Below are 21795 nucleotides of genomic sequence, written 5' to 3' on the forward strand. Positions count from 1 at the left end.
GGTGCAGGGGCTCCGTTGCCCTCAGTCTGGGCAGCTGGTGTGCCACGAAGCAGCCCGGGGGGGCACACGTTGCTGCACCTTTCTCTAGTAGCCCAAACAGCCCTGGGACTTGCCACTTCAGAGGCTGCTTGGTGTATCTGGCAGCTCCCATGACAATGGGTGTATGGGTAGAGGGAATGGGGGTCTCTGGCAATTCCAACATCTCCCATAGTAGGATCTCAAGACCCTTCCCAGGAGATCGGAAACTGTGTGCATGTGGGACATCCGGCTTCGAATCCTCATTGCCAGCAGCTGTGGCTCATCCTAATGAGCGGGGTGGGGTGGGGTGTGTGGTCCTAAATGAGGCAGCTCCTCTTTCTCCCGCCCCACCCAAGAGTGGCATTGGCCAGGGGGCCGGGCCTGGGGCAAATTAGCCAGTGCAGGGCCCCCTTCCAGTGAATGTTGGTGGGAGTGAAAAGAGTGGGGCCTGGGGCAATCACCCTGCTTGCCCCTGCCCCAAGGACAGCCCTCGCATGGCCTGCAGGCTGGCCAGTTGTCAGGTAGAGCTGCAGGCAGCACAGGTGAGGCAGGAAAGAGAGGAGCAGCCTGGGTTGCCCAGCACATCCGAACCAGCCGCTACTGAGTGGCGGTGGGCGGCCTCGGCTGTGGCAGAGAGCTGGCTGGAGGCGGCGGCAGGAAGCGGGTGGAATGACAACCTGCCTCTTGGGCCCAGGGAACAACCCAGCCCGGACCGAAGAAATCCTCCCGTGACCCAGCCAGGTGGCAGAATGGCATTCCAAGGAGAGCCCAAGGCCCCTGCCTGGCCCAGCCCTTCTGGGAAAGGGGAGGGCTGAGAGAGGACCCCCTCCCATCCGGCATGGCCTCAAGCTCTAAGCCAAGGGCTGCCACTCTGCCTGGATTAAGGCCACTGCCTGGGAAGCCAATAAGCTCCTTTCCTTCTTGTCACAACCCATCTTGACCACGATGGAGGAGGAGGAGGAGGAGGAGGAAGAGGAGGAGGTCCTGGCCGGGAGCCGCAAGAAGCCGCCCTCAATGGAGGTAGGAGATTCTGCTGGGGACAACTGGGGTGTGGGGCGGGGGGGGCACCGGCCAAGGAGGCCCCAGCAGCCCCTTCCCTGAGCCAGCTCACAGCCACCCGTTGCAGTCGGGGAGATGGGGTGGTAGCTCTGGGGCCGAGCCGCACCTGCTTGGCATCCAGGAGGTCTCGGGTTCAAAGCCTGGCAGCGTCTCCGGCTAGCGCTGGGAAAGATCCTTCTCTGGCTGAAGCACTGGAGAGCTGCTGCCAGTCAGTGCGGACATGGCTCAGCTAGATGCACCATGGGCCTGACTCAGTATTGGGCTGCTTCCTGGGTAGCCCCGGTTCTGATGTCCAGGGCCACAGCCCTTCTTGCCAGGACAGGAGCCTTGGTCTTGGGCCCCAGAGGGGCTGAGACCAGCCGGCAAGGAAAGGGGCGCATCTAGCCTAGCAGGGAGTGTTTGGCTGAGCATGAACACACGTCTATGAACACGGAGGGCCTGCCCAGATCAGCAGTGGCGGGCAGAGAGGTTCCCGCCCCGCCCCCACCCACCCTTGGGAGGCAGGAATGTGAGTCCAGATCCTCCGGGGCTTCCCGCGGACTTGACCTTGCAGTGTGCTTGTGGCCGTGAAGCCTCCCATGCTGAGAGGGGACGGGACCTTTGCAAGCCGCTGGGCAGCTCAGAGACCTCCCTTTCCAGAGGCTGAGCAGGATGGACCCCAGTCCAGTCCGGCTTGGGCTTCAGCTGGGGCTGGGCGCAAAACCTCACAGCGGTCCTGGCAGCAGGAGATGGCCTTCTGTGGGGCGGGGCGGGGCGGGCTGTGCAGCGGGAGGCCCAATGCCAAGAAGAGGCCCTGCTTGCTGCCTCAGCAGGCAGCCCAGCCAGCCCAAAGGCACGCATGCCACCCACCCAGCCACCCACCCGTGGACCAGAAGCTCGGGGGCAGCCAGCCTCACGCCCCACTTCCAGCAGCCCCACGCCCCACCCTGTGCCTGGGGATTGGGCGGCTAATGAGTTGAGGAGGATTATGCTCTTGATGGGAGCAGCAGCAGGGAGACATGCCCTGGGCAGCTGGCCGGCCACTTGCTCGGCAGTGCCTCCTCTGCTCCTGGGAGGACTCTGCCACTGTGCTGGTCTGGAGGTCTGTGGGATGCTCCAACTCGCCTGCCCCCTTTGGCCAGGCCATCCTTGCCTTTCTAGACCGAAACCACGCCATTCCGAACCACTTCAAGGTGGAGATAGCAGGGCAGGGGCAGAAGAAGAGGCTTGTCAAAGCCTCTAGAGCCAGCCCCCAATCTGAGGAAGCCAACACACCAGAAAAGAGAGCCCCAGCAGAGCAGCTGTGGCCTTCCCAGGCTCTGATGTTTGGCGCAGGGCTGGGAGCTCTCTGGTCACTGCTGCTGGCCCTGCGGTGGACTCCCCTTCTGCTCCTCGGGATGACCCTGGGAGGTCCTGCCCCCTGCACCAGGGCAGACCCAAGAGACAGGATTCCACCCTGCAGCTCAAGGGGTGGGTGGGTGGAGGTGGCCACAGAGCTGGGCTTGGGCCCTCTGACCCACAGGAAGCATCCCTCTGCTTTCCTGATACGCTTCCTGTGGGTCAGAGGGAATGCAAGGCACCCTGCAGTAAGGAGAGGCTGCACAAGAGAAGCAGCCAAGCACTGGGGCAAGTGTCTGAGTCACCAGGATGTGACCCACACCAGCCAGCAAGAGAAAGAAGCCACTCATTTATGAGTAGACCTGCAGGAACTGGTCTCCATCACAGGCTGGCTCTGTTTCATGGGAACTGGCCAGCTCCCAGGAGGCTGCAGGGCAAAGCCAGGGCTGAATCGCACTTGAAGAGTGACTCTGCTGCTGCTTTTCCTTTGCAGAAAATCGTGCTGTACAACCCGAGATACACTTTGCAAGAGGCTGGTGGTGAGAATTACGCTGACAATTGACAAGCATATACACCACTGACCCCTGCTTCAAGGGTGCCCCAAACCTATAAAGAAAGCGTGCTAAAAAACCAAAATAAAGTCTAGGGATACGGAGGCTACCTTGTAAGCAAGCAAGCACAGTGTGTGAGCAGGCAGGGTGTGTTTCCTGATTCCATGGTATGGAAGTCAGGGCAAGCGCCTTAATTGACAACTGCCATGTTTGTGAGGCATGTGTGAATTTGCCGTAAGGGGGGACTGTAAAATTCTCTTAAACCCAGCAGGTTACCTCTGTACTAGAATGTCCTTGTTTTTGAAAAGGAAACTCATGTGATTCCATGAGCTAGGACTGAATGTCCCTGTAGCTCTAGAATCGTTAGCATCAGGAACAACTTGTTCTAATTAGCTGGAGGGGGGGTCACCAAAGGAGACATAGCTGCTCTCTCTCCTGCCCCAGCTACACTGCCTGCAGACTGGCTATTCCTCACGTGGAGCTGTGCAGCTCTACCTGATGAATGGCCAGCCTGCACTCAGTGCAAGAGCAGGGTGGCTCTTGGGCAGGGAGGGAAAGAAGGAGCCTGCCGGGAAGCAGAGGCAGGTGCGCCTCCATTGGCACCTCCACCCCTTTAAAGGCAGGGAGAGTCACTCCGGTCCCTGCTGCCCAACGCAGAGTGGGCCAATCTCCCTCTCAAACGGGAGGGAGGCCACACCCCGCATCTGACATCAGACGCAGGGGGCGGGGCCAGGGGCTGCGGCGATGGCCAACCATAGGCCGCTGCCAGCCTCCCTCCGCCACAGGGGGGGAGTAACTGGCCCTCTCCACCCCCAGCCCAACAACCCCCAGGGGCTGTTGCTGCGGTCTGGTCTTGTGTTTCTTGTTAGATTGTGAGCTCTTGGGGGACAGGGAGCCCTCTCCTTTATTTCTTTATTACTTCTCTGTGTAAACGGCTTTGGAAACTTTGGTCGAAATGTGGCCTATCAATCGGTGTTGTGGTTGTTCTGTGAGCACACACACAGAGACCATTTTATTTCTATTTCATCATTATACACGGCTTTTAAACAAAAGGTTTACACCACAGAGAAATGAAAAAAGTGGTTGCCTGTCCCAAAGCAGCTCACAGTCTCTTTGCTCTCGTATCTTGAAGACAAGAGGACGAGGCCAGCAACAGCCCCTGGAAGGGAGGCTCGGCTGAGTGGAGGGGACAAATGGGCGGGAGCAGCCACCCCCCACCCAGCAGCTGCCCTGCTCTCTTCTCGGTGGGCCTGCTGAGCAGCCTGTTCCGGCAGTTGCGGGGGGGGGGCGCCCCCACTCTGCTGCCCGCCCCTGGTGGCCTCCGGGAGCCCAGGGCCCAGCGAGCAAGCAGGCCAGGGAGCGGCCGCCACTGCCAGGGGGATTTCCAACCTCACTGTGGTGGTGGCAGCAGCGGCGGCAGCGGCAGTCACTGTCCGCCCTGCTGCTGCCGCCACCTTCTCCGGGCAGGCTTGCCGCTCAGAAGAGTGGAGGAGAGGAGAGCAGGCGCGGGGCGGGGTGGGGCTGGCATCACCCCTGCACCCGTTTGACCCACAGGGATGGAGGGGGGCCTGTGGAGGTTCCCTGGCTGAGGTGCCCCACCAGCCGAGAGCCAGTCCTCCCTCCCTCCCTGCCTCTCACACACACACACACCAGCGCCAAGTACAATGTTTACCCCTCCAGACGCCATTTTTCACCAGATGTGTGTTTCGAAATATGGCCAGTGGATGCTTCTCACCAAGCAGGTTCTCTGTGCCAAATTCCTTACTGACAGGACAAACGAGCTTGATTTAGGCCAGAGAGAGAGAGAGAGAGAGACAGAGAGTTCAGGCTTCAGGATGCTGGACAGCTGCTTAAGGACAGAGCAGCTCCTGCCGCTTCCTAAGCTGAGCCACGAGTGACAATGTCTTGGAAGAAGCAGCTCTCATATATCTCCACCTCACCCCTTCAGAACAATACTGCTTGGGGTGACTCACAGGAAGAGTAAAACCATCAACAATAGAACATTAGTGAAATAAAAACAAAGTAACCCAAAACAGGACCCTGTCAAAACCAACTTTAAAAGCTGAAACCCCCCCCCCCCAGCGATAGCCCTAAACAAAAGAGCCCCTCTTTGCAAAGAGTGTGTGAGTCTTCCTGGGAGGGATCGACTCCCCCACTCCTTTCCAGATGCTGTCCTCCTGAATAGGGTGCAGTGCCGGTGGCGGGGAAGGGAACCCAGCAGTGGCTGCTGGCCGGACTGGTGCAATGGACCGACACAGCCCTGGTGTGGCAGCGGCAGCAGCAGCCCCACGGAGAAATCCCTGCCCGAGAAACAGGCTCTGGGGGTCCAGCACGGCAGTCGCATTCCTGGCCAGTCAGGGCCACAGATCCAGGGGGCCGGGGCCGCAAGTTCAGCCCTCCTCGGGGTGTGGGGTCTCCTTCCTCAGGGGCTGAAGTGGAGCAAGGAGGGAAACTGCCAGCGAGCAAGCAGCCAGGCTGAGCCCCCTTCTCCCCACTGGAAGGCTCAAAGACAAGGGCTGATGCCTTCGGAAGCCCTGGCATGCAGGATGTGGACCAGGGCCAACCCCTTGCTGCTCTGCCCACTCAGCCCCCTCCTCTACCTCCAGCGGGTTCAAGAGAGACTAGAGGAGATGGACTTGTCACCAGGGGCTTGGGGGTCAAAAAGATCAAGGGGCCGCCCAGCCCCGAGGACGCCTGCATTTTGCAGAATGCCGACACGGCTAGTTTACAGGGGTGTCACTATAGCCGAGCGGAGGGGTCCAAAGAGGCTGCCCCCCACCAGCTTCATGCCTCCCTATATTCTTCATTCTCCTCCTCACTCCAAGAGGGGTGAAGACGGGCCCCCTGTCCCCTAGCTATGCCTCTGCTAGTTTAGCATGAGTCCTGAGGATTGCCCTAGTTAGGGTTAACCCCAGTGCAGAGTCTGCGACTGCCTACAGGGCAGGTAAGGACTCCTTACTAAGGAAGGGAGCTGGTCTGGTGGTCGCAAGCAGGCCTTGTCCCCTTAGCTAAGCAGGGTCCACCCTAGTTGCTTTTGAACGGGAGACTACGTGTGTCCCCACTGTAAGAGATTCCCCTCCGGGGATGGAAGAGCAGAAGGTTCCAAGTTCCCTTCCTGGCAGCACCTCCAAGATAGGGCAAGAATTTTTTTATTGAACCAACAAACTACCAAAGCATACAGTACGTTGCCAAAGCACAATTATATACAAAGTGGCTGTTTATACATCATATATCTACAAAGATTTACACACAAGGATTTGGAAACCCACAAGGTTATGAAGTATATGCAGGCTGAGAGAGACTCCTGCCTGCAACCTTGGAGAAGCTGCTGCCAGTCTGTGTAGACAATACTGAGCTAGATGGACTTATGGTCTGACTCACTATTTGGCAGCTTCCTATGTTCCTGTGGAAGGAGATTCTTGAAGGGGGAGACAGGTAGACCCTGCCCTGCTGCCTTCTGTGAGCTCTGCTGTTGAACGCTCCCCCTTCTCTGGTGCAGGGAGCAAGCAACAAGGAAACAGGGGGTGGTCTGCAAGCTCAGCCCTCGCTGGCTGTCCTCTCTTGGAAACAGTATGATGGGTCTTATCCAGCCAGGCAGTTTCGCCCTTTGAGTGTGAGCGCTCTCCCTTAGACCCAGCTTTGGCAGCACCACAGCAAGGAGGGGCTTCTCCCCAAGATTGCTGGCTTGGCGCCAAGTCTCTGCAGGGCTTAGAGTACAGTTCCTGCTCCTCCTTTCCCACCCCAGGGTCAGGATTCAGGCCTGGACTCCAAGCCAGAGCAAGGGGGTGCAACAGACTTTTCCCTTTCAGGCTCCAGGTGGGGAAGGCTGCTTTTGAATGATTGCTCTGCAAATTAGAAAACGAGACCGTCAGGAAGAGGGGTTTAACCTAAGTTGCTCCCTAGAGTACTGGATTTCTGCTTGCAGGGAGCCAGTGGCGTAACAAGCTCTGAAGGGCCTTGTGTCCAAAGAATTTACTTGGCTGGCACCACGACATTTTTTTGAGGAGAGTTCTTCTCCAGCTTTCTCCTGCTCCAGGGCCGGTAAGCAGCAAGTTGTCTGTCACTGCTGCCGCCTGGGAGCTGCAGTAAGCCAGGCCACTTTCTTGTGGGTGCTCCACTTGTGTTTGAACCATCTTATTGCTTATTCTATACTAGTGTTTTCAGGCCCATTAAATAACGGGCGCTAGTAAGTGCTCCGGGCCCCCGCCGCCATTCCCCCTCCCACCGCCCTCAGCCGCGGCCGGTCTCCCCATGCTGCGGCCGGTCTCCCCGGCCGGGCAAGGGCCCCCAAGTTTCCCCCCCGCCCGGCTTTAGCACTTAGCAATAGTACTTACATTTACCATATTTTATGGACTATAAGACTCACTTTTTTCCTTGAAAAATATCCACCAAAATTCAGGAGCGTCTTATATGTTTTAACAGTTTAATATGTTAAAACTCTGAAAAACTGGATTAAAATTAAGGTGCGTCTTATATTCTGTAGCGTCTTATAGTCCGTAAAATACGGTATATACCGCTTTTATAGCCGGAGCTCTCTAAGCGGTTTACAATGATTTAGCATATTGCCCCCAACATTCTGGGTACTCATTTTACCGACCTCGGAAGGATGGAAGGCTGAGTCAACCTTGAGCCCCTGGTCAGGATCGAACTTGCAACCTTCTGGTTACAGGGCGACAGTTTTACCACTGCGCCACCAGCGCGATGCCAGGCTCTGCCGCCACCTCGGCCGGCTTCCCCCGCCGCCTCTTTCCCCGCCGCCTCTTTCCTGTGTTTGTGGCGGGCGCTTCTGGCCCTGCCGTTTCCCTCGCCGCCTCTTCCCGGCTTCTTCTGGGCAGCCGCTTCTGGGTGCCTCAGCCTCGTCTTGGCCTCGTCTTGGCCACGCGCTTGGCCAGTGCTCCCCTCCGCCGCATGCCCAGCTTCTTCGGGGCGGCCACTTCTGGCCGCCCAAGATGGCCGACGGGTGCTGGCGGTCGTGTCTCCCTTGCCCCGTTCTGGGCATGCGCTTTGCGCATGCCCAGAACAGCCCAGGGAGGCACGAAAACACGCCTTGGTGTCCGTCCACGGAGGGACACCAAGGCTTTTATTAGAGAGGATAAACCACTTGGAGAACACTTTTGTTGAAGAGTGGTATAGGAATATCCATAGCAGAAGCAGCAGGAGGCACACACTGCAAAATGATGATCAGTGCAACAAATAACGGAATCCTGCAGCTGAACGGCTGTTGGCCTCTTTTTTGCTTCTGTTCCAGCGTGCTGCGACCACCGGACCCCTGAATTTCAAATATTTTTAATGTATAAGGCTGTTTTTTAAAAAATATCAAAGGCAAAACATTATATAATATAATATCACAGATCACAGAATGAATAATAACTCATACACTTCCTGCCTAGAGACCAGGTCTCAATTATTATTATAAGATGTTAATAATCCAAAACGTCAACCCAAACAAGTCTGTGCATTTGATGAATAACACAAATCTTTCCCTATCTGAAGATAACAAGCAGGCCGTTTCTTCGATGTGTGTTCCTTCTTCTTAACGCACATGCCGGACAACACAAGGCGCCTGAGCAAAAGCCGCCAAACACCTCGAGGTTCTAACCTGCAAGTATCCGACCCACCCTTGATTGGGAGCTCCCCCCCGCCTCCGCCTCCCCCTCCCCCCCCCCCCCCGGCACCCGGTCCCCCGGGGCTCCGCTTGGAACCCGGCCGGGTCTCGACCTGCGCCCCCTGCGGCGTCCGTGGGGAGTGCAGCCTGCGAGACAGACCGTGGAAGGGCCCGCTTTCCCATCACGTGATATCGTCGGTTCTCCTATTGGTCCGCTTGTTCTGCGCGCGCCCCTCCGCCCCCCGCCCCAATGGCTGGCTGGTGGTGGTCCGGAGCCGGGAGCCGGCGGCGAGCCGTGCCGGGCGACGCGCAGGGCGGTCCCAGGCTGGGCCGCCCCGCTGCGAAGGCCGCTCTCGGGCCTCTCCGGTTGCCATAGCAACGCGCGACTCAATTCCCCCGGCGGCGGGCCCCGCCCCTTCTCCAGCGACGGCCGCGATTGGCGGAGAGGCCGCCGCCTGCTGCTCTCCCGGCTGACGCGTGTGCGGCTGAGCAGGTGTGAACGTGCCTAGTTTGCGTGTCATGGTCGTCGCCTGAGCGGAGCAGACGTGAGTCGCCGTCGTCGTCCCGGTTGCGGCGATCTAGCGCAGGCCCAGAGCGGGGCAGCCGCGGGCTCCCAGGCGCTGCCCAGAGAGGCCACCGGGTGCGCGCAGGCGGGGCTCGCCCGGGCCGCGGGGGCGGAGGGAGAAGGAGAAGGAGGAGAAGCCGCCGCCGCGCAAGGACCAAGGGCGGCGGCAGCAGCAGCAGCAGCCCCGGCGGCGGACACGCGCAGCCTGCCAGGCAGGAGCAGCACCCCTGCAGTGCAGGCCGCGGCGGGCGCGAGCCGCGAGCGGGACTGGCTGCTGCTGCCGCCGGCCTGGGCTGGCTCTTGAGCCCCGCAACCAACGCCCGCCTGGCCGGCCCGTAGCAGGGCCTGCCCGGACTTCGCGGGGGGCGTCTCGGGGCCCTTCCGCGCTCCAGGATCCCCCGATTAGCCACTGAGTAGTCGGACAGGGAGGGAAGCCGGCGGGGCTCTCGGCAGGCGGGCAGGCAGGCAGGTGCCCCGCCCGGAGCGGAGGCCCCATTCGCCCCCCGGGGAAGATCTCCCGGTGCTCACCCAGATGCCAGCCAGGCGGCCCCGCCTAGCCAAGGGGCCCAGTCAGGCTTGCAAGGCTGCCCCAAGACCGGCTCTCCTGCCACGTGCCCCGCCCCGAGGAAGGGCCCTCGGCCAGGGCAGCGGCAGCAGCAGCCCGACCAGCAGGGCCCTGCGGCGGGCGCCCCACTTTCCTCTGCAGCCCCCCTGGAAACAGGTTCCTGCAGGCTGAGGGAACTGGAGAGCAGATGTCTGGGGCCAAAGGGCCGCCGGGGAGAACGGGCTCCTTCTCCCCGGGAAGGCCGAATCGGGCTGCTGCCCCAGCAGGGGCTTGGCCTGTGCGGTGAGCCCTGCTCTCCCAAGGGAGGTGGGTGGGAGGCGGCTCCCTTTCTCTCACGAGGGCCCCTCTGTCTTCCTTGCAGGTGGTCGAGGCAGAGGCGGTGGGCTTGAACTCCATCTTCCTCCTCCTCATGTCGCGGGTCTCCCAGGCCTCGGGGGCCATCTTGCCACCTCTCGGCTCCCTGATGGGGCTGCGGAAGGCATCGCCCGCGGACGGAGGGGAAGCCCTGGAGCCTGCCGATCCAGGTAGGCGGGAGGGCCGGGTGCCCAGGAGACCCCCAAGGGCAGCGCCGTGCCGCCTCCCTGCTTGCAGGCAGCCCCGGGCAGGGAGGAGCAGAGCAGGGGTGCCCCGGGCATCCTCCCCGTTGGCCAGACAGGCCTGGAGCGCAGCAGGGCCCCAGGGAGCGGCTCCCCTCCAGCAGGCCGCCTGGGGCTGGCACCTTCCCCTCCCTGAGTGGCGGGCGGCGGCGGCGGCTGCAGCGAGATCCCTTAATTGCATTTGCCCCGCCAGGAAGGGCAGCTTAATCCCGGGAAGGATCGGCAGGCTGCGGGCAGCCCAGGTCCCGCCGGAGCAGCAGAGGCGACTGACCTCCTGCGGCACTGTGCGGCGGGCGCAGGGGGGGCCGGGCCGGGCCTGCCTGGCAAGCCCCGAGGAGCTGTCCCTGCAGGCGGACCCTGAGGCCTCTGCCTGTCTGCCTGTCTGCCTAGGCTCCGGCTCCTTCATGCCTTTGGCCAGGTCCTTGCAGAGAGCGGAAGCCCTCCTGCGCCACTGTGTCAACCCCCGCCTGAGGCGCCTGCTGCCGCCCCGCCCCAGCGAAGGTTCCTACGACAGCGAGGAGGAGGAGGAGGAGGCAGCGGCGGCAGCCCCGGGGAGCCTGGCCCGCCTGGCCCAGGTGGAGCGCACCTTCTTGGCCCTGAGCCGCTGCCTGCGGGTGCAGGAGAACCCGCGGACGGAGACCTTCCAGGCCCACATGCGCCCAGAGGCAGCCCAGGGCCCCTTCTCGTACCACACGGCCCGGACCGGCGTGGCCCGCCACTGCGCCACGCTGCACGCCCTGCTGCAGCACCGCCACCGCCTGCGCCTTGCCCGCCACTACAGCCTCCGCCTCCGGGCGGCCTCGGACTTTGTGCGCCGCTTGGCTGCGGCGGAGCGCTGCAGGCAGGACGCCGGCCAGCGGGGGCGCCTGCTGCGGGGCCTCTGTGAGGAGCTGCGCACCCACGCCCTGCACTGGGAGGGCCTGCAGCGGCGCCTCCACAGCGACCCCTGGCTGCGCTCGGTGCTGCTGCAGCGCCCCGAGGCCGTGCTGCGCATGAAGGAGGCCCTCACCCTGCTGGCGCTGCGGGCCAGCCTCCTGCTGGAGCGCCAGATCGAGGCCCTTCTGCGCAGCTTGGCCCGGGGCGCCAGCCTGCCCCCAGCCCCGCTCGCCGACCTCTTCCAGGGCCTGGAGATCTACAACCAGGTGGTGAGCCACCCGGGCTTGCAGCGGGCCTTTGCCGAGCTGCCAGCCGAGCCGGCAGGGGGGGAGGGGGGGAGCGCCCACGGCTTCCCGGTGGAGAGGGTGCTGGGCATCCTGGCGGCAGAGAGGGGCAGGCTGGCAGCCCGGAGGCTGCACTTGCTCCTCCCAGCCCAGCAGGCTGGCGCTGGGGAAGCGGCCCCTTGGGAGGGCCCTGCCGAGGCCTGGCTCCGGGGCTGGGCCCCCCAGGCGCCTCCGGCCGGCGAGGAGCCCTCCAGCCTCTCGGCAGAACTGCAGGCCCTGTGCCAGGAGGAGGAAGCACTCATGCTGCTGGTGCTGGGCAAGCTGGTGGCCTCCAGCGACAGCCTGTGGCATCACGTCCTCCACCGGCCCCAGCCGGAGAAGCCTCTCCAGTGCCCGGAGCCATCTGACGTGTCCGCGGGCCCCGACGCTGCCGCCCTGCCCAGCTGGAAGGCCGTGCGCTGGTGGGATGCCTCCTTCGCCGAGGCTGCAGCCGTGCTGTATGCCCGCTACCGCCCGCTCCTCTGGAGAGCCACCGCGGCCTCCCTGGCCCACCAGCTGGAGCTCCAGCCAGCCCTGGCTCAGTCCCGGGAGTGGGTTGCCGCCACCTGGGGCCAGCGGCTGAGCCGTGCTGTGGCGCAGGGTAAGTGCTGGGGAGGGGTCTGCACCCCCTTTGGTAGTAGTCCAGCCATGCAGAGGGAGAGGCGGGGGCGATGGGGCCTCTTGAAAGAGCCCTGTCAAGAAGGCAAGTGCTGCTGGAGCGGCTTGGAGGGCAGGCCAGTCCCAGCCAATGTGAAGACTTGGGTGCAGGATGAGACCTTGGCATGACTCCTCTGGCGGGGATGGGCCTCTCGGGGGTACCCTGGACCCTGAGGGGCTGCGTACTTTGGCTTTATGACTCAAAAAGCAGCGTGATGGTGATGATCAGAGTACGAAGAAGATTTATGTCCCGCTTTTCAGCCAAAGCAGCTTACATACATATAAACAAACAGGCAAGCAAAATGGCCCCCTGTCTCCCAGGGGCTCACAGTCTAAAAAAGGAACCTAAGGCAGACCCCAGCAACAGCCACTGAAGGAGCGATGCTGTGCAGGGGATGGAGAGGGCCAGTTGCTCTCCCCCTGCTCAAGAAGGGGAATCGCCACTTTTCACAGGTGCCTCTTCGCTCAGAGCCTAGGAGACTCTTGCAGGGAAAATGAGGCCTCCTTTGCCTTCACTTGCACCTCACTGTCTGCCACGGTGGGGGGGGGGGTGGCGGTTCCCTTCCCTGGGTGGCTCCCAAGTGTCAGAGGCAGGAAAGGTGCGAGGCGTTGGGAGCAGAGTGGGAAGCAGGCCGTGGCTGCAGGCTTTGGACACACTCCCCTTCCAGGGTGGCAGCGGGCAGGATAACGCCCTGGTGCGGTGAAGGCCCCCCCTTCAGCCTGCCAGGCAGACTCTCCCTCTCCCAGGCCAGTGTGCCTTGGGGCGGCCCCGGTGCCTGCCCTCGGGGAGAGGCCAGCGCATGCTGGATCCCCGGTCCCCTTACTGCCACCGCTGCCGCCGCCCTTTCCCTCTGGCCCTGAGCTGGCTGGGCTCACGCCGCTCTCTCCCCTCCACTTGCAGCCCGTGTGCCTCCGGAGAGTGCGGAGGAGCTGAGGGCCCTGGCGCTCCACCTGCTGATGCGTGACGTCCGCCAGCACTGGGACCGAGGTGGGAGCCTGGGGGGCGGGAGGGGCTGTGGAGCGGAGCCTCTGGGGGCGCCGCGGCAGGGTTGCTGGGGGCGGGGGGGGGGGCGCATGGAGGCAGCCTCTGCTCAGCCTGGCTGCCACGGAGGGCTGTTCCGGGGTGCCTCTCTGCCTTCCCACCCATGGCCAGTGGCCCTCTCACTCCCTTCCCGGCCCAGGCTTCTGCCGTGCCCTGGGCTCCAGCCTCACCGACAAGTGCGTGGCCAAGGCAGCCCCGGCCCAGGCGGCCGCCTGCAGCCAGACCGCGCAGCACCTGCAGCCCCTCTGCCTGCCGCTGGCCTTCAGCCTGAGCTGCTGGGATGCCCAGCCTGCCGAGGACACAGGTGAGCGGGGGGAGGGGGGGGGGAGGGAGGCGGGGGCGCTGCGCTGCCCTCTGTCTGCTGGCCCCTGGCGCGGCCCCCGCAGGCCTTGACCAGCCAGCGTCTCTCTCTTGCAGCCGGCCAGCCCTCCGGCCCCACACGCCTCCGCCTGGAGCTGCTCTCCCTCTTGCTGGCCACCAGCCACGCCTCCTGCTACTGGGTCATGAGCAAAGCCCACCAGTACTTGGCCTCCTGGTCACTCAGCCAGTTCCTGCTCGTGACCCAGGGAGACCTGCAGGCAAGTGCGGCCGGGGGGACGGGCCATGCGAGACCCCTGGCCCAGCAGGCTGCTTTGAGAACCCCCACCCCACTGTGCCGGGACTGGACTCTGGGGGGGGGGCAAAGGGCCTGCCCGCCTGGCCCTCACGCGGGGCCTCCCTGCTTTGGCTCAGGGCCCGCCTGGCCTCCCCGCTAGCAGCTGCTGGCTCCTGCTAGGCCTCTCTGCCCAGGGGCAGCCTGGACTTGCTGGCCCAGCAGCTCCCTCCCTGAGCGCTGGGCTCCAGCGGCACCCAGCCCTCTCGCCCACCCCCCTGTGGAGCTCCCTGCCCCCAGTGCCGACCAAGGAGGCGGCCACCCCGTGTCACAGCCAGTCTCGGGAGGGGGAGGCAGGAGGGCTGCTTGGTGGGGCCAGCCAGACTGCAGTGCCCAGCTCCACGGGGCTGCCCCAGAGCAAGCGCTCTGCTGCTGTGCCCCAAACGCTGCCGCCACCTCCACCTCCTCCTCCTCCGCCTGAAGGAAGCCGCTTCTCCTTCCAGCTGCTGAAGGCAGAGATGAACAAGTTGTCAGCTCTGGTGAGCTCGGCCTTCTTCGGCGAGGGCCGGAGGGAGGAGAGCCCCCTCGCCTCTCACTGGCAGCAGGAGCTGAGCCTGCAGGTCCTCTCCAGCGCTGCCAGCATCCAGGTGGGTGCAGAGGCCTTCCAGAGGAACCCCTGGTCCCAGCAGCCTCTGGGGCCTCCAGGGTCAAAAGGTCCCAGCCGGCTCACAGGCTCCCCTGGGCAGGGCTGGTGGCGCAGTTCTTGCCCCTCGGAGGAGCCGCGTGGCTGCTTTAGCTGCTCTCTCTTTGGCAGGACAAAGCCAGACGCAGGGGGCCCTTCTCGGGTGCTGGCAGGTCTGGTCCTGGGGGGCGGTGCCCCATGGATGTTGGGGCAACGTGTGTGTAGTGCGGGGGAGAGGCTGGCAGGCTTCCTCCCCCGCGGCCAGGGCGTTCCCAGATGTGCCTCTGTGGGTGCCTGCGTGCCCTGCCCTCCCACACACACACACACACGCGTGCCCTTCTCCTGCTCGGTCCTCCAGCTGTTTGCCAAGGATGTGCTGAAGCTCTTCTCTTCGGATTGCAAGCGCATGTCAGCAGAGATCTTCGGCCAGACCATGCCGCTGGGCAAGCACTGGCGCCTGGCCCTCCAAACAGGTATGGAGGGAGGGGGCGCCTCGGGGGCACCAAGCCCTGGCCCGGCCCGAGGGGTGGCTTTGCCCAGGCAGGGCCCCACCCCCGGGAGTGGCCACAGGAGGGGCGCTCACCTCCCCGCCCCCTTGCAGAGCTGCCCTCCGCCCCCAGCGAGTATGCCTCCGCCGCTGCCCAGACCGTGCTGGGCCAGGTCCTGCAGGGCCTCCAGCTGCTTCCCCAAGAGGCCCAGGCCCCAGCCCTCAGCCAGGTCACCACTGCCTTCTTAGAAGCCTGGATGGACCACATCCTGGCCCAGAAGATCGTCTTCAGGTAAGGGCTTCGCCTTGGGCTGGGGGGCGGCTGCTGCTGCTGCTCCCCCCGCCCGCCCCCCGCTGACTGACGGCCGGGCCCGTCTCTCCTCCAGCCTCCAGGGGGCCCTGCAGCTGAAGCAGGACTTCGACCTCGTGCGGGAGCTGCTGCAGTCGGAGGACTCGGGCCTCTCCCTGGAGATCAGGCAACTGGTGCTCTCCCTGCGCGTCTTCCAGCAGGTGGACAACGCCCTGGCCTGCCTCCTGCAGCAGCCCGCCAAGGCCTCCCTGCCCTCCCACACCTGGGACACCTTCCGCAAGTGCTGTGAGTCTCTGGCTCCGTGCCTCCTCGCTGGGGGGGGGGAGGGCGGCGCCTCCCTCTGGCATGGCAGGAGAGGCCTGCCGTGGGGCTGAGGAAGGAGGAGGCCGCCTGCCGTCAACTGCCAGCCAGAAGCCCCTCCTAGACATCTCACCCCCACCCTCTCCGCCCCCTCGGCCAGACTGACCCCTGCAGGGCTGCTTGGAAGGGTCTGCACTCCCTGGTGCTGTCGGGGGGAGGCTCGGGGAGAACAAAGCCATGGGCAGGCGAAGGCCGGGAGGAGAGCAGAGCTGCTCTGGTGGCGGCAGGCAGGCAGGACTTGTCCCCTGAGCCCAGCAGGGTCTGCCCTGGTGGCTGCATATGAGTGGGAGACTCCGTGTCTTCTCTGAGGGGAATACCTTCTGAGCACTGGAAGATCTTTCCCTCCGGGGATGGAGCCGCTCTAGGAAAAGCATCAAGGTTCCAAGTTCCCTCCCTGGCGGCATCTCCAAGAGAGGGCTGGGAGAGAGATTCCTGCCTGCAACCTTGGAGAAGCCGCTGCCAGTCTGGGTAGACCATCCTGAGCTAGATAGCCCAGTGGCCTGACTCAGTAGATGGCAGCTTCCTATGTTCACCCCCCCCCCCCACCCTGCCACTTGTGTGAGCTTCCAAAGGGGGCCTCTGGTGACGGACCACCCCTGGAACCCAAGACTGAGTTCATCCAGAAAGGCGGTTTCTTGCTCCCAGCTTCATAGGGCAGGGATCTCCTCCTCCTCCTCCTCCTCTGGAGTAGACCTCGGCGTGCCTGGCAGGCAGGCAGGCGGAGGGAGATGAGTGGGCATCTAATGATGGAGCCCTTGAAAGATGTATTTCTGTACTGAGTTAGTCTTGGGACAGAGGAAAGAAAGAGCAGCTCTGAGCATGTGAAGGATGCCTCTTCCTGGCCCCTGAACAGCCCTGGATTGGGCTTCAGTCCAGAGGGAGGGAGGGACTTGCACACACCCACCCCTGCCTCCTGGGCTTCACGGTTGTGTCGAACCCCAAGTGCCCCCCCCGCGCCTCCAGCTGCCCTCCTGCCAAGGGGGCCTGGACACCCCCCTCCCCGAGGCTCCGAGCAGGCTGGCTTTGCCTCCGTGCTGCTGCTGACCCCCCTCCCCTTCTCCTCCCCCCCCCGCAGGCTCCTCCAACGGCATCCACACCCAAGAGAGCGGCGCCGGCAGCTTGAACAGCCTGGAGAGCTTGGAAGGGCTGCCTGTCCCAGCTGGGGCTGCCCTGCCGAGCCAGGCGGGCGACCTGCTGAGCCGCATGCAAGCAGGGGGCTGCAGCCCCGAGACCTACCTCAGCCCCACGCAGCAGGAGTGGCTGGCGCTGCGGCTGCAGGGGGGCCGGCGCTGGAAAGTGCCGGGCCTGCCCTGTATGAGCCGGGCCACCGAGCCCTGAGTGGCAGCGGGTGGCGCTCCCGGCACGGGCCTCCCCTCCTCCTCCTCCTCCCCCCCCCCGTGCCGCTGCTCTGGGGTGCGGAACGGGCGAGGCCTGGCAGGGGGGGTGGCAGCTGCCACCTCTTGCGCACCCCGCTGCCGCCACCATCTTGTGGCCACGCCTCCACGGTGCTAGAAGGGGAGCGGTGAGCCCCTCTTCGTGTGGATCAGCAAGACGTCCAGGAGGGCCGGCGCCCAGCTGAAGCAGCCCACCACCACCACCACCACTTGCTTGCCCGGCCGTCGCTGAGGGCAGGAAGAGACTTCTGGGCTCTGTGACTGATAGGAAGCACTGCTCCTGCCACAACGCAGCGGAGCCGGGGGGGGGGGGCTGGGGAGGAGGCACAACTGTCTCTGATCCTCTCTCCCCCACTGCAGCAGTAATGAGAGCTGAGCTGTCTGCAAGGTGGCCATCTGTCAGGTAGAGCCAAGCGGGCAACCATGCAGCTCAACCCAGTGAATGACCAGCCTGTAGGGGGGTCAGGGCTGGTTTGGGGTTTACCTGATCACCTCCTACAGTTTTGTTAACTCTGCAACTGCCAAACCCTTAATTTTGATTTTAAAATACATCTGTGGTAATATGCCTGGACTGGGAAGGTAACAATAAATGGAAAATTCAGAAGTGCTGGTGGAAAGCGGATGGGCAACCTGTTCCGGACACGGGCTGCAGCCTGAGGTTTTTTGCCTTGATCTGGGCCTCTTTTTAGCATCCGAAATGGCAGCAGTGGTGAGGAGTGGCACAGAGAGCACCAAACGAAGAGCATAACCGATCTGAAATGAAGAATCCAAAAAGCAACCTGACAGATGCAATAATACGACAGAAAGAAAAACAACAAACAAATATATAAATATAAACTATATTGAAAATTGAGTAATCATCTAAACATGGTGTGTATATATAATTAAATCATGTAAGGCAAATTTGCAGGCAAAACATAAAATTCATCCAACAACAAATAATTGAATGAGATGAAAGAACTAAATGTGCAAACAGCAGCACTCCAGTAATAATGCTGTCTCGAATATCTTTCAAGTATTCATAAAAGTTCATATATTCTTCCAAAAATGTCAATAAGATCTTCAGAACTTCAATGTTGTGGAATAAATCTTATTTGTGGGAGACCACAGGACTTCTCTTATGATGCGATAATTCTCTTCAAAGGTTTCTGAGAGACCTTTGAAGAATACATGAACTTCTATAAATACTGGGAAAAGATATTTGAAACAGTGTTGTTATCGTTTGCACATCTAGTTCTTTCATTTGATGGACTATACTGTTCTCTTGTTCAGTTCTTTGTTGTTGGATGCATTTTAGGTTATGCCAGCAAATTTGCCTTACACGACTTTATTATCTTGATTGATTGATTGATTAAGTGCTGTCAAGTCAGTGTCGACTCTTAGTGACCACATCCAGGATGATCTGTCTTCAACTTGGCCTTTAAGGTCTCTCAGTGGGGCATTCATTGCTGCTGTAATTGAGTCTATCCACCTTGCTGCTGGTCGTGCTTTTCCCTTTCCTTCAACTTTCCCCAGCATTATAGACTTCTCAAGGGAGCTGGGTCCTTGCGTAATGTGTCTGAAGTATGATAGTTTGAGCCTGGTCATTTGTGCCACGAGTGAAAATTCTGGATTGATTTATTCTATGATCCATTGGTTTGTTTTCCTGGTTGCCCATGGGATCCTCAAAAGTCTTCTCCAGCACCCAATTTCAAAAGCGTCAATACTTTTTCTGTCTTTCTTCTTCAAAGTCCAGCTTTCACATCCATAGAGTGTCACAGGGAAAACCATTGTCCGAACGATTCTAATCCTTGTGGGTGTAGAGATGTCACAGCACCTAAATATCCTCTCCAAAGCCTTCATTGCAACCCTACCAAGTGCTAGTCTGTGGCGTATTTCTTGACTGCTGGATCCTTTACTGTTGACGGTTGATCCTAAAAGGCAGAAGTTATCCACTACTTCAGTGTCAGTTCTGAGGCTGGTTGCTGTACCCATAGACATTAGTTTAGTCTTCTTTACATTTAGTTGTAGTCCCATTTTTTTCACTGTGCTCCTTGACTTTCATTACTAGAGCTTGCAGATCATCTGCATTCTCAGCTATCAGAGTGGTGTCATCAGCATAGCACAGATTATTGATGTTTCTTCCTCCAACTTTAAAACCACGCTCATCTTCTTCCAATCCAGTTTCTCTCCGTATATATTCAGCATATAAATTGAATAAAGAGGGAGAAAGTATACAGCCTTGTCTTACTCCTTTGCCGATCTGGAACCAGTCTGTTTCACCATGTTCTGTCTGGACTGTGGCTTCCTGCTCTGTGTCTAGGTTTCTCATGAGAACAATGAGATGTTCTGGGATGCCCATTTTCCTAAGGATATTCCAGAACTTGACATGGTCAACACAATCAAAGGCTTTTCTGTAGTCAATAAAGCACATGTTAACTTCTTTCTGGTATTCTTTAGCTTTCTCAATTATCCAGCGTGCATCAGCAATGATATCTCTTGTTCCTCTGCCTTTTCTGAAACCAGCGTGAACATCTGGCATTTCACTTTCCACGAAGGGCTCTAATCTGCGTTGGATGATCCTAAACATTATTTTGCTAGCATGTGAAATTAAGGATAATGTGCAATCTGTTAAGTCTCCTTTCTTTGGTATGGGTATGTAGACTGACCTCTTCCAATCTGTTGGCCACTGTGTCTTTCTCCAATTTTGCTGGCATAGTTTGTTTAGAGCCTTGACTGTTTCTTCTTCTGTTGCCTGCCATATTTCTGTAGCTATTCCATCAATTCCTGTAGCCTTCCGACTTGGTAATGACCAGAGTGCTGATCTAACTTCATCTTCCCGTACTAGAGGTTCTTGAATGTAGGGAATGTCTTGTAAAGTATCTTGGATGTTGACGTCCCTGCTGTACAGGTTTTCAGTATAATCCTTCCATCTCTGTTTGGTCTTCTCTGAATCAGTTACTATCTGCCCTTTGGCAACATACCAATTCAAGGTTGGAACCTCCCTCTGAGTTCAGAGATCTTTTGGAAAACTTGCCTTGTTTTTCCGTGTCTATTTCCATCCTCAGGGTCTTTACAGATGTCATTGTAGTATTGCTCCTTGTCTCTTCTAACAGCTTTCTAAAATTCCCTATTAAGTTCCTCCCTGAGGTCTTTATCTTTCTTGACTTTGGCTTCTCTCCTCTTTTGGGCAATTTCCACCATCTGTTCTGATATCCATTTTGCTTTCTTCTGTTTCTTGGTCTTTGGCAGTCTCTTTTCACATTCATCCTTAACAGCTTCTTTGATTTCATTCAATAGTTCCTCTAGTTCCCTCTCAATGTTCAGAACTTCAAAGCGGTTCCTGATGTTCTGCTTGAAAATGGTAGGTACATTCTCAAGATCATATTGTGGAAGCTGGATAGCTTTGTTTTTCCACTTTAGCTTGACTTGGAACTTTCACATGAGCAGTTCGTGATCAGTTCCACAATCGTTCCCTGGCCACGTCTTTGCTGTTATGAGCTCTTCCACCTCATTGCACCAATAATATAATCAATTTTATTTGTATAGCCGCTGCTTTGGTTGTTTAAAGAATGTGTTAGCAATGAACTTGAGCATAAAACTCATCAATTTCCTCTTCTTCTGCATCAGTTGTTGGGGCATAGACTTGAAGAACTGTCATGTTAAAGGGTTGTCCACGAAATCTAATTGATATTAGTCGGTCACTGACTGCATTGTATCCAAGTACTGTCATTGCTATATCCTTCCTGACTATGAAAGCAATACCGTTCCTTCTCTGGTTTTCATGTCCTGAGTAGTAAGTGGTATGGTTTTCTGACTGAAAGTGTCCCATTCCAGTCCATTTTAATTCACTGATGCCAAAGATGTCAATCTGTAGTCAATTCATTTCATCTTTCACTGTGTTGAGCTTTGCCATATTCCTGCTTCTTACATTCCACGCTCCCATTGTGATTCTGTCTTTGCAGCTTCGGATTTTCTTTTCCCGCATGGCAACATCAGCTGCTAGATGTCTAAAAGGCTTTAGTCTAACCATTGGTACTCTGAGAGATCCTCAGCTCTTCCTCAGTAGCATGTTGAGTACCATCCAACCTGAGGGGACCATCATCTGGCACTCCATCAACAATCATTCAATTTTGTCTGTCCATGTGGTTTTCTTGGTAAAATACAGGAGCGGTTTACCATTGCCTTCTCCCACACAGTATGAAATGATGCCTTTGTCGTTGTCACTGAAGTGATCGTCCACCTCCAGCACCTTCCTATATTGCTGCTGCCCAATTTAGGTGCCTGCTTGCTTTAGCTGGGCAGCTGGGATGACCTTTGCGCTTTGGGTGGCCCTACTGGGAGTATATCTCCCAGCATACTTGGCTCATCCCTCCCAGGAACACCCACCCCCAACCACAATGAGGCAACATAGCAGGACTTGGGTGGGTTAATTATTTATATTATATATTACCATATTTAGAAGAATGGCATAGGCTATAAGAACAGCCCTGCTGGAGCACGACAGGACCCATTTGAAAATTGTCCCTACCCTCTGTTTCCTGTCCTTCAACCTGTTACCAATCCACAGTTGAACCTTCCCCCTTCCCCTTATCCCATGACTGCTAAGTTTGCTCAAGGGCCTTTGATGAGGAACTTCAAAAAGGAGGAAAGGTACCACCAAATTCAGGAGGATACCAACATGACTAACAAGTAAAGTCAGGGAAGCTATAAAAGGGAAGAAGACGTCCTTCAGAAAATGGAAGCCCCGCCAAAATGAAGAGAACAGGAAGGGACTCCGGCAAAAGAAATGCAAGGAGACAATAAGGGATGCAAAG

General features: G+C 59.1%; 1 protein-coding gene across 4 annotated transcripts; it reads left to right on the plus strand.

The window, feature by feature from the left end:
• The first annotated feature begins 930 nt into the window (after positions 1-930).
• Positions 931-20592, plus strand: CCDC142 (coiled-coil domain containing 142). 4 transcript variants are annotated; one of them, XM_053254561.1, is made up of 11 exons: positions 931-1038; positions 10042-10204; positions 10667-12076; positions 13034-13120; positions 13314-13478; positions 13592-13752; positions 14270-14413; positions 14807-14921; positions 15050-15227; positions 15322-15530; positions 16681-20592. In XM_053254561.1, the coding sequence occupies exons 1-11, from the start codon at positions 964-966 to the stop codon at positions 16941-16943; spliced, it is 2970 nt and encodes a 989-aa protein (XP_053110536.1). In that variant the 5' UTR covers positions 931-963; the 3' UTR covers positions 16944-20592. The 4 variants fall into 4 exon arrangements, with proteins under 4 accessions (XP_053110536.1, XP_053110537.1, XP_053110538.1 ...); XM_053254562.1 differs by lacking the exon at positions 931-1038 and adding an exon at positions 8960-9095; XM_053254563.1 differs by lacking the exon at positions 931-1038 and adding an exon at positions 9090-9190.
• The last annotated feature ends 1203 nt before the right edge of the window (positions 20593-21795 follow it).

The sequence above is a fragment of the Hemicordylus capensis genome, chromosome 5 (assembly GCF_027244095.1).
Source record: "Hemicordylus capensis ecotype Gifberg chromosome 5, rHemCap1.1.pri, whole genome shotgun sequence".
Taxonomy (NCBI): domain Eukaryota; kingdom Metazoa; phylum Chordata; class Lepidosauria; order Squamata; family Cordylidae; genus Hemicordylus; species Hemicordylus capensis.

Bases quoted from the DNA above. Each gene is read 5' to 3' on its own strand.
- CCDC142 (XM_053254561.1), top strand. From the start codon at position 964: ATGGAGGAGGAGGAGGAGGAGGAGGAAGAGGAGGAGGTCCTGGCCGGG. The intron at 10,205-10,666 runs GTAGGCGGGAGG...CTGTCTGCCTAG, and splicing joins CCTGGAGCCTGCCGATCCAG to GCTCCGGCTCCTTCATGCCT. The intron at 15,531-16,680 runs GTGAGTCTCTGG...CCCCCCCCGCAG, and splicing joins GGACACCTTCCGCAAGTGCT to GCTCCTCCAACGGCATCCAC.